The sequence below is a fragment of the Apteryx mantelli genome, chromosome 29, assembly GCF_036417845.1.
Source record: "Apteryx mantelli isolate bAptMan1 chromosome 29, bAptMan1.hap1, whole genome shotgun sequence".
Taxonomy (NCBI): Eukaryota; Metazoa; Chordata; class Aves; order Apterygiformes; family Apterygidae; genus Apteryx; species Apteryx mantelli.
In genome coordinates, this window is record NC_090006.1 from 1,782,460 (window position 1) to 1,799,213 (window position 16,754).

The 16,754-nt window shown below is 40.0% G+C and overlaps 1 protein-coding gene across 6 annotated transcripts in view; it reads right to left on the reverse strand.

Annotated features, from left to right (window-relative positions):
* The window catches only part of SLC23A2 (solute carrier family 23 member 2), a 57,903-nt gene that overhangs the window by 30,366 nt on the left and 10,783 nt on the right, over positions 1–16,754 (reverse strand). For 2 of the 6 annotated variants that reach the window (XM_067312574.1, XM_067312569.1), the window contains exons 2-4: positions 11,927–12,030; positions 2,957–3,242; positions 1,936–2,034 (exon numbers count right to left, since the gene is read on the reverse strand). In XM_067312574.1, coding sequence (XP_067168675.1) covers positions 1,936–2,034; positions 2,957–3,088 — 231 coding nt within the window. In that variant the 5' untranslated portion in view covers positions 3,089–3,242; positions 11,927–12,030. Of the gene's footprint in view, positions 1–1,935; positions 2,035–2,956; positions 3,243–7,534; positions 7,574–11,314; positions 11,361–11,926; positions 12,031–15,528; positions 15,542–16,754 lie in introns of those variants that run through there. The other 4 variants (XM_067312570.1, XM_067312573.1, XM_067312571.1 and 1 more) reach the window with 4 other exon arrangements.

Consider the following 16,754-nt stretch of genomic DNA (forward strand, 5'->3'; position numbering starts at 1 on the left):
AGGAACCAGTAAGAGGCCTTTAGAGAAATTAATTTGAATGTGTCATCATCTCCTTATTTCATTAAACAATAAGCAGTGCATTGCTGTTTATTCTGCAGAGATGCACCACTACAGTTATTTTTCATGTGGGCAAAGAGTTTATTGTTTGAGCTAGCAAATATTGCGGGAGAAGGTAAGCAAGAGGCACCCTCCAGCAATTAAATACATTTCAGTTCTCTAAATTTGTTATAGACTTTTATTCAAGGTCGTCGCTTGCTTTTTTGGTGAATATCTTAAGAGGAATGGAAACTGAAGAATAATCATGCTTCATGCACACGCTGTTATTTTAAGTGAAAAAACAAGAGGCTTGGCTAGATTAGCAGAAATACTAGCCTCAAATACCATCTTAATACATGAGACTGCTAATTGCTAAAGCCCCTCCTTTCACTGCTCATTCATTTTAAGACACAACAAAGGTTTAACTCAAGCAGATTTAGCTGATTAAAAGCTCACTGTCTTCTTAAGGCATGTTATCATCCATCATTCACAGTTCTGATCACATAGAGCTAGTGAAAAGGAGAAAAACATACGTTTGGAAAAAAAACAGGCCATGAAGACATGCTTTAATGTCTAGAGATCGCTAATCTAAGTTGCACAATTTCATCCCAACAACTTTTGCTCAAGGCTTTTATCAGATTGTCTCTTTCTACACTAGTCTGAGCATGACCCAGAATCAGCCATCATACACATCAGCAGGATAACAGTTGCCAAAATTTGTCCATTAAAATATTAGCATTATCAAAATGGTAGTAGAGACGTATTCGAGACAAACCTCTACATACAGACCAGCTGCAAGAAAGGGACAGACTAGATCAGATGCACGCCGCAGCATTTATAACGTTCTTCTGAAGCGTAACCCTACAAGACCTCCGTCAGAACTACCTGTTTGAGCTACAATTTAAATCCGAAATTCAGGAGAGAATTTTGAAGTCTCTGTGTTTGAAAACCTTAGCTACACCCTTTGACCCTAGTGCAGCTCAAATGAAGCAAACAAAGAAAAAAAAACCCACTCCTAGTTTCAATTAAGAGCATCATTACATTTGTTTAATTGGTGCATTTGAAACACTCTGTTGAACTGAGGCAGTTTTGAGACAGTCATTAACCTCACAGCTAATCAGTAATGAACACCACAGAAAAAGGTGCATTTCAGATGTATTGTAATCCTATTCCTTATTCTAAATAAAAGGTCAGATTCACACTTTCTCTGTTTGCAAGATTATTATTAAACCAGGCTGAAGAATGATGGAATGTCGAGAAAAAAGCTTAAAAGTCAAAACCAAATCGGTCTCATTTTAGACCTCAACAGGGTCTTTCTCAACAGCTAGGACACAAACATTGGTATGCTACGAAAAAATGTTCACGGGTTTTTATTAACCACCTGAACTTCACTCACAAAGCTGTCAGAAAATAATAAGCAGCCCCCTACTTGGAAAAAGGATTAGAAAATTAACATGATGTTAGAGCTTGGAAGAGACTGCTTGCACCAGGAAAGACTCCTCTTCAGAAGGTGCTCAACACCACCAGTTTATTTGTCTAAAACAAAAAAAAAATAGTTAACAACTGAAGAACCGAAGAACCTTATTAGGGAAATAGTGTAACAGGCCAGCCGAAATGAAGAAATAGCAAAAAGCGCATATTATGAATTCAGATGGCAGGTCAAAGTGCATAAACCACTCCTAACGTTTGCTGAGTCAGCCCCCAAGTTCTGTAATCACGTGTGCGGCCAGAGGAGTCACAAAGGCAGAACTGGCCAAAACCTGATGTAAGCCTGCAAGTCAGCAGGTTTGATTAGAGAAAGTAAATCACACAGCCAAGTAAAACTAGTGTGAACAAAAACTAAAAGTGAAAAAGCAAGAATGAGCTCTTGCTTTGGAAGGGAAGGGAACTACTACAAACCTTTTCTGCTATGCCATTTTCTGTAGTATAGATTGCCATCAGCTCTGTGTCTTCTGTATCCTGATCACCACTGGATGTTGCTCCACCATTTATCACGACCTTAAAAAATAAATACACACAATATAGTAAAACAAACATTTTCTCTGCAACTACACTTGATGTCAAGTACAAGGGTGATTTTGGGGGGGGGGGGGGAGAGAAAGAATGACATCTGCCTTTTACATTTTAGAAAGTTTTTGTGTTTTGTTAGAGAAGATAACAGACACGGCAAGCAATCCTATCCAGAACAACGAGCCTAGGAACGCCACAAAAAGCTTGAAAGAGATCACAAACAGCTCCTTCGTGACTGGACAGCGTCTATTGGGGTTGGGGAGAACTAGCAGCAGATTGATCAGAAGAGTTCTTAAGAGGCAGGTATCTACGATGGAATGATATAACTGAAAATCTGAAAGAGCAGAACAAGACAAGGAAATTTTTTTGCTGTTGCCTACTACTCTTCTTGCAGTCAGCTGACTCAAGGCACACTTCTCTCGGGGTTGATGCTTTCTTAAGTATGAAAGTCTATTCTTCTAACCATAAACTGCCCAGGGAGACGCATGTTCTGCATGTTCAGCACTGCTTTAGTGCACACACTTGACATAACCATAGACAACACAACTGGCCACAGGTTTTCACACAGTTGTAGCAGACTTGTAGAAGTGACTTCCGATCCTTTCAGCAACTCAAATCTGAACATTTGTCCAGGCAACCAGGAAGCTAAGAAATATGTTATTCTTGCTATTTTAGTTCTGGGAACCAAAGGATCACAATTACTTCTGTAGAACTGGCTAAACAAACAAACAATACACACACACACACACACATATATATACACGTAGTTTAATAACATTAGCAAGTGACAGAAGAGAAGGTAATATAAACTACTTAGGTAGATAAGGTTTTGTACAGCATGACTAGAACTAAGCACTAGTCATTGATTTATATTAGGCTTGAGGATGTGTTTCTTGGATGTGTTACTTACAGGCAGAGTGAAAAAGGTGGGATGTTTAGATTCATCCTCATATTTGCCTTCTGTTGAGCCTCCAGCCTCCACCGCTTTCGAAGTGGTATTCTTACCAATCCCCATCGTTTCCAGAATGTCAAGGACTTGCATACAGTACCCAAATGGATGCTTCTGAGATGACAGGCCAGGTACTAAGAGGACTAGTTCTTACTTAAACCGCAGCACCTCCAGGAATTAGAAAAGCGCCAAGTAATGCAGCTGGAACATCAGGGTTTTCTTTAACTATTGTTAGCATGAACAGTACCTAGAATCAAAGAGAGGAATCAAGTTTTGCATGATTACCTAAGATGTATGGACAAAACACGCATGCCCCGCAAGCTTTGTTCCCCTTCATGCTCAACACTCATCTACTTTTATCATTCCTTTTTACGATTTGATAATTAAGAGATTATCCTTTAAAGATAAAGCTGAAGGTATTTTAAATTCTTTCAGGATTGGAATATTGCAATTATTCTCTCGTTCTTCTCTTGTGGTCTTCAATTATTATTAGCATATTAGAAATTCATTTTTTTGGTTCAATTTCACTGTAATTCCCATAGAACTTTTTGAGAACAAAATAATCCTGTACTTCAGCTATGCAGGGATGCTCAACAATTTGCTGTTGTACATCCCTTGCAAATAATACTAACACTTCGTCAGAGAATTCAAATTTGTAGACCTCTTCATGAGTTTGCCTCTGCATAACAAAACCCCTCCTTTTAACATAACTTATTTTTAAATAAAAACTTCCCAGGAAGCTTATACTAGATTGACAGTGAAGCACGCCTCACATTCAATGGCCTTTTTCAAACAGACAGGAGCCCCTTCTGTTTGTACACCCTTAACCAAAATTACTCCATTTTCTTGAGGGACTTGCAGAGTTATCTGCCTGATGATGCAGAAGCAACTGCTTCAGGATAAAACTCAGCCTGCCTTTCAATTAGTACCACTTCTGTTTTGGCACGGGAAGAGCAAAGATCATACAGCACACTGGTCCTCTTTTGTTCTACCAGATGGGTCACTACAGTATAGTTTTCCCACATTCGCTCCTCAAAATAGATGTGCCAGTCCACAACCATCCACATTTTTGCCATTTCCAAGACTAAGCGGCATGAATTAATGGATTTGAACACACACTTCCCACAGGACAGCACAACCAATTGTGCAGCAAACTGAGTTTTGCAGCCTCTGGTTGCTGAGGTCCCATACAGCTTCAGAAAAGAAAGTGCAGTCGTAGACAGCTGAGGATGAAACAAGCTAAGCTACGGATAAAAGTACACGACAGACCTGAAAAATGCTCTTTTCAAAATCATAGAGTGACATTCTCGGCAAAAACAAGAACATAGTTAAGCAGCAAAACTCACTGCACACTGGGGTTGCTTCAAAAGCGAGTTAATGACATTTTCAACTAAATTGCTGGAGGCTGAAATGCAGCTAATGGATATTCAAAAAACTCAGGAAGTATGTAAATATTAGAATCCCAAAAAGTAGTTAAAAAAAGTTTCCCTTCCAAAATACTGTCCAGGAAAATGCCAGCAGCTCAAATGTCTCCTGTAATTGCAAAAATAATTAAAGTTGACAAAATCCCTTCTGCTAGGGGCAATTCAGGACTGTTTGAAAAATTATAGTACTAATATTTTAGAATCTCTTAATAGCTGTTAATTACCCATTTGCTAGAAAATTCTGGTTACTTGAGGTGAAAGAGATATTAATCTTTCAAAGTGATTTAACTTTTCAAGAGAGAAAATATACATACATAAGAAATACTAGATGGGCACTCAAATGCCCTTGAAGCATTCCTAATTAAAGCAAAATGGGATGGAAAGTAGTACCTTCAAATAAGGATTTAATTAAGACCCATTTTTTAAAGTCAATATTAAGATAGCATAATTAATCGTTTCTTGCTTGAACGTAAGACTAAAGGAGAGGACTAGTTCAAGTACTTACTGCTATAAATACCTTTCGGAAAAAAGGCATTTCCATTTTTACAATAACCACGTACTTCCACTTTGATAATACAGATTTCTAGACATGGACAGCAACTTTAAATTAGTCTACTTCTGAGTTTGAGCACCAGGTAACGGAGGGGACCTCCTCAAAACTTTATAGCAACCCTGATCCCAAACCTGCCTGTGCCGGTCTGAGAAATGACATGAACATGTCAGAGAGGAGGAAGAGATACTAGCTCAAGGTTTGGCTTGGGGGTAGTCTCTTTTTTTGAGGGGTTTTGTCTATTTTTAGTGTAGAGACATGAAGGTTTTTTCCCAAAGCACAGGAAAAAAAAAAAGGAAAAAAAAAGGAATTTGAAAGGAATTTGCCTTTTTGTTTTAATGCAGACTTTTTTTTTTAAAGTCTCCAAGAAGAACAGTGACAGGGACAGGCTTAGCTTACTCTGGTAGCTTTATCATCTCAGATATGGAAAGAAAAGGGAGAAGTCTGAATCTCACACCCCAAACAAATGCAGCCATGCCAGTAAAACACCAGTGTAAGAGTTGCACCAGCAGGAAACCTGTCGTTTTGGAGATCTAGCTTAAGGTATTCTGGCAAGATAGTCTTCTTAGTTAGCATTAACTAGCATCTCCACCGATGCCCGGGAAAGAAGAACATATAACCTTATTTTACTTTGCACTGCAAGACACTAAGACTGCTGTCTTCTCAAGTAAGACATGGTAATTCCTTGTGAATTACTCTTGTGAAGCACATGACAGAAGCACATAAATAAAGTGCAACTTGTATTAATTCTTCACAGCAGAAGCACAACAGCTAGAACAAAATTGTTTTGATCTCCAAGATGAAGGTTCCCAAATGGTAGCATCCAAATTAACAGGCAAAAATAGCCCGATCTGCTATGGTGCATGTGCGCACATATACACACACACGTACACATGCTCATACATACATATGTCAGGGCGGTGTCCAAGGAAGACAAGCAGAACAAGTTTCCAAACCATACTTTCGGTTACTTCTACTCGGCAGTGAAACTTGCCCTTAATGGCACAGACCTTAACCACAGATTTTTCAAAACAGTTTTATTCTACAGTCAGGATCGTCAAATCAAAGCAGAAACCTTTAGGCAGCAGATCAGGTTACCCTAAAGGGTAACGTTCTTCCTTATCACACCTTTTATCCCACCAACCGACAATAGCTAAACAAGGTGACTCAGACCTTTTATAACCATCTATAACAATCCTAACCCATCAGAAGCCAAAAAGCAATGTATCAAGAGATAAAACCCCTTTGACATTAGGTAAGTACACACAGTACACTAAATTATCTGCCACCTTGGATCAAATGTAAATGCGAGAAATGAAATTTCAACCAGTATACTGATGAACATTAAAATTACCTTCAATCCCTATACATGATTAACTCAGGAAGGCCAGAAGCTGGCACGGGTTCACAGTGATTTAGATAAAGTTAGTGTTTACACAGATAGCCTACTGAATGGGAATGTCCACGTACAAGTTCACAGAAGGCAACAGCTATCGCTGATCCTCAGAAACCGGGGAAAGGTCACTGGGCGTCTTCAGCCCACTTTTCCCGGGATTTGGTATGTTCGGGGAGAGGAGACAAAGCTACAGGAAGGTTTGTCGACATCTAGAGCTTGGTAAAGCAAAGGCTGGGGAAAACAAAAGCAACCTGACCTCCGGGCTGCAACGTGCTTGGGGCAACAGGGGTTTGTTGCTGTTGTTGTTGCTTGTTTGTTTGTGTTTTGCATCCATTAGAAGTGTCAATAATTTGTCAGGTGCTGCCAGACTGGCAGCTACAGGTCTGAACGGCCTTCCTGAACAGAAAGGACATTTGCAGTTTGAAATGCTTAATTCATTCCCTTTCCAGCTTTGTCACGATGACTTTCAACCCTAAAAATTACTGTTTTAACAAAGTGCTAGCATGATGCAATTTTTTTTCCCCCCATGAGCTTTCAGAGGGAAGCAGCTTCATGTATTTCCCTATTTGGTAAATTCAAAACAAAAACTTCCTAAAGCCATGAGGGTCTTTACCAATTTCAGCTGGATCTAGCCTGAGAACCACCAAATTTCTATCAGCTTAGCCAGGCCCACCATACAGAGATGTCAGCATAAATATTTCAGGCTTTCCACATTGACCAGCACAGCTGCTTTGAGAGGACAGGAGAGAGCTGACCCAGCATAAAGCACAGCAGACGAACACTAGCACCAGGCCCAAGGTCTGAACAGAACTGAAGTAGCACTGAATCCATGTTTTGCATGATGGGGTCACTGCATTTAAAAACCGGTACCCGATGCCCTAAAACCATAGCCACAGAGAGAAACCACTGCAGAATCACAAGCAAAGCAGCAGAGCAGACTGCAAAGACTATGAAAAGGAGAAATGGAAATTGGCTACTTTATAATCGTGGTTTGCTGTCTCGATTTCCCTCAAACACCAAATTCTGCTGGGGCAAGTCTAGGACACAAATCAACTCTGACTGGTGAAAGAGTTCAAAGGAGAATCCTAGCTAGTCTGGGAAGTATGTGTATGCCCTCCTTGGCCGGGAGGATCTCAGACTTATTTGCATCCCTGCCTCCATATTCATACCTCGTTAACCTGGTCATGGAAATCTCAGGGCTGTCGTCCGTCACACTTCTCAGCCTAGCAGAAGCATCAAAATGGAATTAAATGGTTAATCAATAACTGTGGTCCTCTTCTCTGCATCTCCCCAGGGGAAATGAAGCAACTAACCTGCATTTGGTGGCTCTACACTGCTGCGCAAGGGAAATTTTTGCAGCGGGAAGGACAGTGCTGGCGGTTATAAAAGAAACTGGTGACGGAACAAAAAATTCTTTGGAGCCTACAGATGGAAAAGCTCCCAGGAGTACTCAATGTAGGTATGCCACCTGGTGAGCACGTCACGCAGCTCTGAGGAAAGAGCCAAGCGAGATCCAACATAGGACCTTCTTGGCTTTTACAGATGGCTGACGAGCCAAAAGAGCTCTGTCTGTAGCATACGCTAAGGAGATTAGAATCAAATTAAGGTGATAGCTTAATTACAAACTCCAATTTATTATTTTTAATTAGCTGTCAGGCTTACGTGAATATCAACTAGCTTCTCCCGCAAGCAGAGATGACGCTCAGCCAGAAGTTGTCCAACCTTACAGCCAAGGTTAACTTCACCTAAATTGTAAATAAATTCAAAACACTTAAGGAAAATAAGCTGAACTTCAGTACATCTGAAGTTCGACCAACTCCAGTGGCGGTTTCAAGTATTTGGCACCTCTGAAAAATAAGCACACTGTGTGTCTGAATACAAATCAACACATCCTGTAAGTCTGAGAACATATTATTGCCCATAGACACAAGACAGAGACGAGGAAAGGAACTTTGACTCTCCGCACTTGGGATATTTTATTGTCAAAACACATCCAGTTTGGAAACGGAGCGGAACACACCGCCAGTTTTAAAATCCTCCTCTCTTCACCACATCAGTACCCGATTCTACGAGTGCTGCAGAGCTGCTTCTGAAAAGGGCATGCTGTGGACCGCAAGTCAAGATAAACGGTCAGTTCCTGTAGCGTCGGACAGCTATGAAAACATTGAGCCAGTAACAAACACACTGCATTTACATTGTTTAGTTTAAAAAAAAAAAAAAAAAGTGCATTTAGGCCAAGTTGTTTAATATTACTCTACAGCACTGAAGACATATAAAGAGAGAGGCTGCATTCTGCAGCACAGAGCTGCACACAGTTTGGTTGCCAGCCGCCGTTCACCAGGAGACCAGGAGGAGGGGGACAGGCAGACACACAGCTGGGATCAGCAAGAGTGTATCCCGGGAGATGCAGATTGCCCCAGAAGGCGGCAGGATGGATGCCAAGAGATCGGGGAAGTCTTGAAAGAAATGCCTTCACCGAAGCACTGCAGACTGATTAGGGGAACAGGAGTGCTTTTAAACTCTCGAGACTGGCAAAGCGGACAATCATGGAATTCTGCAGAGGCTCCAATTAGACAAGTTTACTTAGAGGGTGCAGCTATCCCTGGCCAGACAAATGATCAAACACAAAAGCAAGGCAATTCCCAGTTAATTATGGAACAGCAGCTTTATCCAGATTGTTATTGGCTCTAGTTAAGCCAGTCGCACAAAATTTCTGCTCTGATTTTGTCCCATTAAAGTATTAAGAAACAAAGACTCCTCTTCCTGTTATTAAACGCACCTGGCCTTCCACGCATTAAATCAGAGCCGCAGGCATTGTGATTTGTATTTATACTCGTCATCGCCTTCGCAAGTCCTGAGTTATCGCAATTTTCATACTAGAAGATCCTCAGAGCAAGCCACTTACACCCACTATTTAACAAAACAAATACATTAAGCCTGAGAAATTCAAGTCGTTAAAATGAAGCAGTACTTTATCAGAGGGGCTGAAAAAAAATTAATGACCAAATTATAAGTGATCAGAAGAAAGCACTTAATATCTATCTTGCTACTCAAAATGGTCCAAAAAGTTGCTTGATGTTTTCCTACAAAGCAAAAAGGTCCTCCTCTTTCCAAAGGATTCATCAACACCTAACTCATCAGCAAGGCTAATAAAGCCCAACAAGTCCTTAACACGATGCAGTCAGAACACCGTCTACAGACCCAAAACCGCAAGTTCAATTGCCTCAGAGTATTGGCTGTGGGTATTACTGTACGTCTTGACATTGGCACTTAGATGCAGCTCCTCCGAGGTCCCTGCCCACAAACCGTTCCAGATACGTAGGTGTGCCTGAAGGGCATTTGTTCAACTTTGCAAGGGCTTTTGACTGTCTTACAGACACGGAAAAAGCTGCGTAGCACCTGCACGTTAGTTTTTACATGTAGCAACAGAAGTATCTTCCTGCTTTAGTCTGAAGTAAGGCTTTTCCTCGGGCTATTTTGTAACTGAGCCTCTTAGGTCAGGAAAATACTTAAAATTAGTCTCTACCATGCGCTCCTTGCATCCCAAATTCCTTTCCATTAAAGGAAAGGGCACTAAAAAGGTATCACATCTCTAAATGCTACAGACGATTCCTTCCCGCCATGCCGCCAACGGAGAGCAATTACATCCACGCATATGAAAGAAGTGTATTTCAAATTCCTAACACAACACTAAAAAGGCATCATTCCCCTTTACCTGTGTTAGAAGTGGACAAAATACTGCTAATTATGCCAAAACTTTCTAAAAGTCAGCTTTTAAAAATAAGATTTCAAGGTTACTTTAAGGAATTTTGGTCCTGAGTTGGCTTCTCACTTCACTTCAAAGTCTTCAAAGCGCAAACATATTCTCTCTTTGTAGGCACTAATGAATTTTTAAGTAGTTGGTATTTTGACTGCCGTCCAGAACAGTATGTCTTACAGTTGACCAACATTAGAGCATGTCTACACAAAGACACAGAGGAAAGTTATGAGTTCAAACCTTCTCTTGATTTAAAGCACATTAGTTAAATCTCATTAACTTCCCGTGTGAATGAGCTTGTTCAGAAGTGGCCTTAAATCCAAATGAATGAAATATTTAACAAAGGATCGTACAGCTTTTAAAAATTACATCTCCAGTTAATCAGCTTTTTTAGAAGAGCCAATTTAGCTATGGTTCTAAACAAAGATATGTGAAATAGGAGTATTTCCAAGAAGTGTAGGACAACCTGAAGGGGCATGTTCGGTTAAAACGTTATTTGTCAGGCTGCTCCTTGCTCATCTTCCACCTCACTTCTCTCTGTATTTATTGTTCCTACAGGCAACAGTTCGGCCAAATTTCTGTGCAATGCGTGCACCACTCTCCATAAGAGTTTTAATCTGTATACAATGCTCTGTATTAAGAGTCCTAATGAAAGACCAAGAGAGAAGTACACAGAACAAGCTACAAGAACGTATTTCAAGAGGTATAAGCAAAATCTAGGAGATGCAGTTTTACAGCTTTATATCCAGTGACTGGTATCAAATGACACCTTTAATGTTCTCAAGATCGGAATGATGCCCACAGTTAATAAAAATGAAATGCCTCAGTTTTCCTTATGAAATGTATTACCACTTCATAGTCTTACTTTTAGCCCAGAACACCTCCCGCAGTGTTTATGGCACGAGTTAACTCAACTGAAAATAGTACACAGCCTTTATAGTTTCCCTGTGGCGCATTAATAATTAAGAATTTAGATACCTCCACATTATTATGGACCTTAATACACAGTTCATTAAGCTCCTTTACTGCACTCAGAAAGCAATCTGAACACACACTGGTTCTTTTCTCAGCTTTCTTTGTACTTCTACTTGGCACTTTGATGTAAGCTACTTTTATTCAAGACTCTAATCACATTAAAACAAAGGTGAAGTTATAGACTCATCTAGGAAAAATTCCATTTATTAAAACAAACCTGGGTGACGTGCCAGCTTTTTCAACCCTGAATGTGAAGTTCCTTTCCTCAGACTTAAGCATTCCTAAGTCTACTTTTGAAAGAGATGCTCCTGGCTTGAGGAAAACAATTTTAGTCCAGTAAGCAATATAAAGCCTCCTAACTGATTACACACTTAAAAACCTTTATTATATAGAATTGTTCCATCAAGCTTGACTTCAAGTAAATAAATATTTTCCTTCCATTTAACATTCTTCAATTCCAGATCTTTTACATAGAATTTCCAAAAACTAAGCAAGATGCTGCACTTTTGTGGTCAAGCATCCTTAAACCCTGTTTTTGACTGCAAAAACCTCATATAATTGTCTCCCATGTTGAAATTAAAAGGAAGCCAAAGTTTACAGGTAAACAGGAAAGAGTAGCTACCTTTAAATCTCTCTCTCTACAGTAGCAACAAAAATATTTTTAAAATGAAAATTCCTCAAATCCCTAGTATATTGAAATTTAGCTATTCAAATCTTAAGTCTGTCATGATCACGAGTTACTTTCCTCTTCTGATAATAATGCCCACACTAAAGCAGCTGAATATCTCTAATTATCCCCATTAACATTTGAATTAAAAGCAGCTCTTACCTTAAGAAACCAGTACTAACTTCCAGGGCTCGTCTCAGTCAACTCCTCTACAGCATTTCTTCCAGCCTATGCAAAGTGCAACAGTCCAAGTTGCAAGTTGCCGTCTAAAAGGATGCAGACATAGAGAAGAAGGATTTTTATAATCTGGTTGGGCTCACTACATTGTATAACTGTACTTGGTCCAATCAAAATCCCCGTGTATTACACAACAGCAGAAATACAGGAAGACACCACACGGCCGTAAGCTGTTACTACATGCCCCTGCCACAGTTACGAAAAGTAAGTGGACAGACAGTATCTCTGAGTAACAGCAGCGTGCGTCCAAATCAGACGGAACTCCGCGTTCAAGTGTTTTATATAACCTGGAATATTACAGACCAAAAACCCATGAGAAGAGACAGCCCCCAAAATCAAGCTGTGTAAATATTTACACGCCTAAGAGCTGTGCTCAGGATGGCGATTTTCCTCCACCCACCTCCATCGTGAACAGCAAGCATTCCTATAAACCAAAGTTGTGCAACTTGCAAGGAAATATTTATACTAGCAATTAGTCAGTTTTCAACACAAGTCCTTGATCTCAAAGCTCACATCTATAATACATGGTTAAGCATTTAATGATCTTACCAAAACCTGAAAATACACGGTATATGCTGTGTTGAGCTCATTCATTCGACTAATGGAAAAAGCCAAGTAAAAGTGATGCTCAGGGCCTCGGGAAAAGGTGAGACAGGGAGGCGAGACCAAGAAAAGTGAGACTTGAAACAACAGAAATCATTAATGACATGCAGTTTTTCCACACGACTTCTTTTCCTCTCCTCGACCCGTCTCTTTCTGAACCAAGACGGCATCGTTTCCCTAAGGCCGCACTTGCACCCGTCTCATCCCCAGCTACCTGGTCTCTAGGAAGCGTGTGCTGCCCTTTTCCTGCGACCGCATCTTTGCTCGCTCTGAAGTGTTTTCTTTGCTCTCAGAGGTCTCTCACACAGGTACACAAATAGCACCCTTGCTTTTTTAAAAAAAAAAATCACTCTTCAAAGTCTGTTGCATCACAGAGGCTGCTCAAAGTTATTATTTGCCATGAAGTTTGCACACTGTCATCTTACACCACCACGCAAGCAACCATGCAGCAACCCCTACATATATGAGCGTTCCTGCAGTACCTTCTTGTACGAGACCTTCGCTTCCCGTACAACCGATACCCGAAGTGATAACTACAACGGGCCATCGCAAAGCGGCACCCGGCTATCGGACACTGCACGCATACACATGCGGCGTCCCTGCCACCTTCGCCCTGGTGAGAGACACGGGCCAAGAGCACAGCTCCGAGGGCAGAACCACAAGCTCACGCTACCTGAAAAAACACCTTTTGAACCCAAATTTGCAGAGGCAACAGACAGGCCAATGGCGCCACCTAGCTCCCTTCTCTTCACGAGCAAAGTAAGCCTTACTCAATTTGAAATTTTGGAATAGACTGCCAAAACTTACTCAATTGTTGCTACTTTAGAAAATAAAAACTTGAGAGCTGTGGCTCACCAGTGGATCAAAAATTGGCATGTGCCTGCTTTTCCTCAAAGGAGGAACTACTGAACAGCGTACATTTCATTGAAAACTGATCCTTCTTACACGCAATGCTACTTCTTTGTCATTTACTAAGAAAACAGAGAAGAAAGCCAATCATCTCCACTGCTAGTTTTATGCAATGTTTGCATATAATAAAAAAACAGTGTTCCAACATTTAATCTTCACTGCAAAGAGTGAGATGTTGAAAAGTTATGTCCTCCTCCACCTGCTCCTTTTCTATTTATTAGATTATTTACGTTGTTCTTAGCTTCTGAATTCCAAGTGTTTTCGCTGAAGTCAGCCCACAAAAGCAAAACACCTGCTAATTTCAATAAGAGGAAAGTTTACAGCCCTTAATGCAAGCATCATCGTAGCTGAAGTTTTAACGCCACAAAAAATAAACTGCTGTACCACAGATTGTTTAGAAGACTGCTCACCTACAATACTTATGAAGGAATACGATGGAAATTACTTTATATTCAAGGCATTTGATCTGCTCAGAGGGAGCTACAGTACTAAAGGGACCAAAAGCAAGCAAAAAGGCAACGTGTTACTTGATTAAAAAAAAATAAAGTGCCTGCTTTTCGGTTCTGATGTCTAGAATTTTTTTTATAGTTAGATAAAAAACAGACTCAAACGTTGCTTGCCTTGAATATCAATGTTCTAAGTATAATCGAGTTCTCTGCAAATAACATTACTTCAGTATCTGATTAAACAAGACCTGTTTATTTACTATACAATTAACACCACTGAGTCCAAAGTTCATGACCAATTGGTAGAAAATTTCATCACTTAAAAGATTTATTTTTAGTTGATTAGTATTTATACTGAAAAATTCAGTTCAAATAAACCTCCTACTAATCTGGATGCCTTCACTTAAAACACAGCTTCCATAATCCACAGTTCTTGGACAAATCTAATCACAGGTTGTTTGATTCAAATTACTTGTAGTAAATAGGTAATTAATCACTGCTGTACTTAAGATGAATGTTAATTTGAGATGTAACTCTTGCAACCAGTTTTCTGAGACAGTGGACTATCTTACAACACATCTTCAAACTCTGTAATATTGTAAAAGACAGGAGGGAACAAACTGATGAGGTGAGAACAGAAATGGGGGATTTTATGCCTTCGTACAGCATTCTTAATCCGCTGGATCACACCGTCTGGAATCGGGAGAATCCACAGGATCAACTTGCCCGTCAGCCAAGTTAATCCTCAGCCGACCTGCTATGCGTGTAATGGGCAAGCAAGCAGGGGTGTCAGAGGTTCATTTTACTTACTGTACTTCAAATCCACTGGGAAGCTATAACTATTGCTGCGTTTTATTGATGGAAGTGAAATCATAGCAGTCAATTTATCTTGCGCTACTTTAGTACAGGAAGCAGACTGTCGTGACCATCTTACATAGCGAGTCATCATTTTTATTACCTGCTTAATATTTGAAATTTAAACTGATGGGGGCTCTTCTCTTGCTCGAGAATGTTACTCCTAGGAGGAGTTCACTTCTGCCTATTACAAGAAAATCCAATTTTGTACCTCCTTCTCAGGCATAGAGCTTTCAGTTTAAGGATGAAACAAATACTTCAGAGAGCTCCAGTCAAATTATACATGTTTGCCGTTGGACCCACATTGGTAAAGTAACTGACAAGTTACAGGCAACATTCTGAGTTAGCATACTTATTCCGGGGCTTTTTGCTGCATTCAGAGCTCATCTACTCCTACTGTATTGAAAACCACCTTCTATATATAGAAGGATGAGACACAATGGTTAACTCATCATGATCGAGACTGATAACAATATGACCCAGTAATGGCAAACACTCAGTTAACTAAATCACTCCTTTGAACCTTCATACATTGGCGGGTGATAACAAGGAAAACAAGACAAAAGAAAGGACAAGTCTGATGCAGTCACTGATAAGCTGTAAGAAGAGGTTCTCTGTCCCAGAACTTATCTATTAAAAAAAAAAAAAGAAAGAAAGAAAAAACACAACCAACAACAAAAAAAATCCACAGTTCTAGCAGAGCAAATGTCTCACATATATTCAGCTGCTGGAAGGCGCTCCCTCTCAGGACAAGGTTTTCAGAAAAAGGCACATCCCCTTTGCAAGAACACCTCACCCATCAGCAGGGTGAGGTACAGGATGCCTCACTTGCGACAGCAAAACGAACCTCTACTACATTTTTGGAGCAGTCTACTTCAAGTGTTCTTCCTAACAAAGTCATAACAAATCTGGAATTTTTTATGTCAAAGAGATTCAATTTATATAGCAGACTCCCATGAATATCCTCTAGAACACATTTAACATAACACAGCAAACACAAGAAAAAGAGCATCGCATATTAGTAGAATAAACAGATCCACTTCCACCCACAATTTTGAAAAGCAGAAAGACAAAGCCATTAAGTCTGATCTTACAGAGACATTTATAAATCCATTGAATTATACATTTGCTGGAAAAGCACTTAACAGAAGATACCCTTTAACACAAAAACATTCAGTGCTCTCTTCTTTAATGTTGCTATTAAATACACACAAAGAATTACTGAAATTGCTTTGAAAGCTTACCATTTAATTCACTGAATGATGCATGGCCACGGGTATTGTGTGTGTTCCTTGTACGGGACTCAATTCATTAAAAAGTACATCCCTCTAGCCTACCTGAAAGGATACCTCAAACCAGACCATATTAAGTGAAGTTTCACTTTTCCAGTGACAGAAAAGTTGTGCTTAGTGTTCAGTGTTTTTTTTCTTTTTAAATTCTGAATTCACTTACAGGTCATATTACAGAGTGTCTCTTAGGAGTTCTCCTGCAATTGCATATTTGTAAACACTTAAAAAAAAAATCCAGGTTCTGGGAAATTAGTCAAGCCAGACCTGTGATTCTTCTATATAAAGAAGAAATCACAAGATGGAAGTGCCCTTAAAAACACATATGGATTTCCAGACAAGAAATGTAAATCTTTTTTTTTTTTTTTTTAAACTTGAAAAGAGTGAAGCCAAAGCCATATGCTCTAAAGGCACAGATCAAAGCACTCCAAAAGTGGAGGAAGGAATGTGCTTTCTGTGACTTGCTATTGTATTCACCACGTCCACAAACTGAGTCAGACGCCTACATCTTTCCTGGACCTCCAGGTATGTTCACAATTGCTTCTTAATGCTAGTGTGAGCTCAGCTCATTTCTCCAAGAACTGACAAAAATGAAACCCGGTTGTTGGTCAAATGCAGCACCATGTGAGGCTGCAGACTGCAACCCTTGGAGTA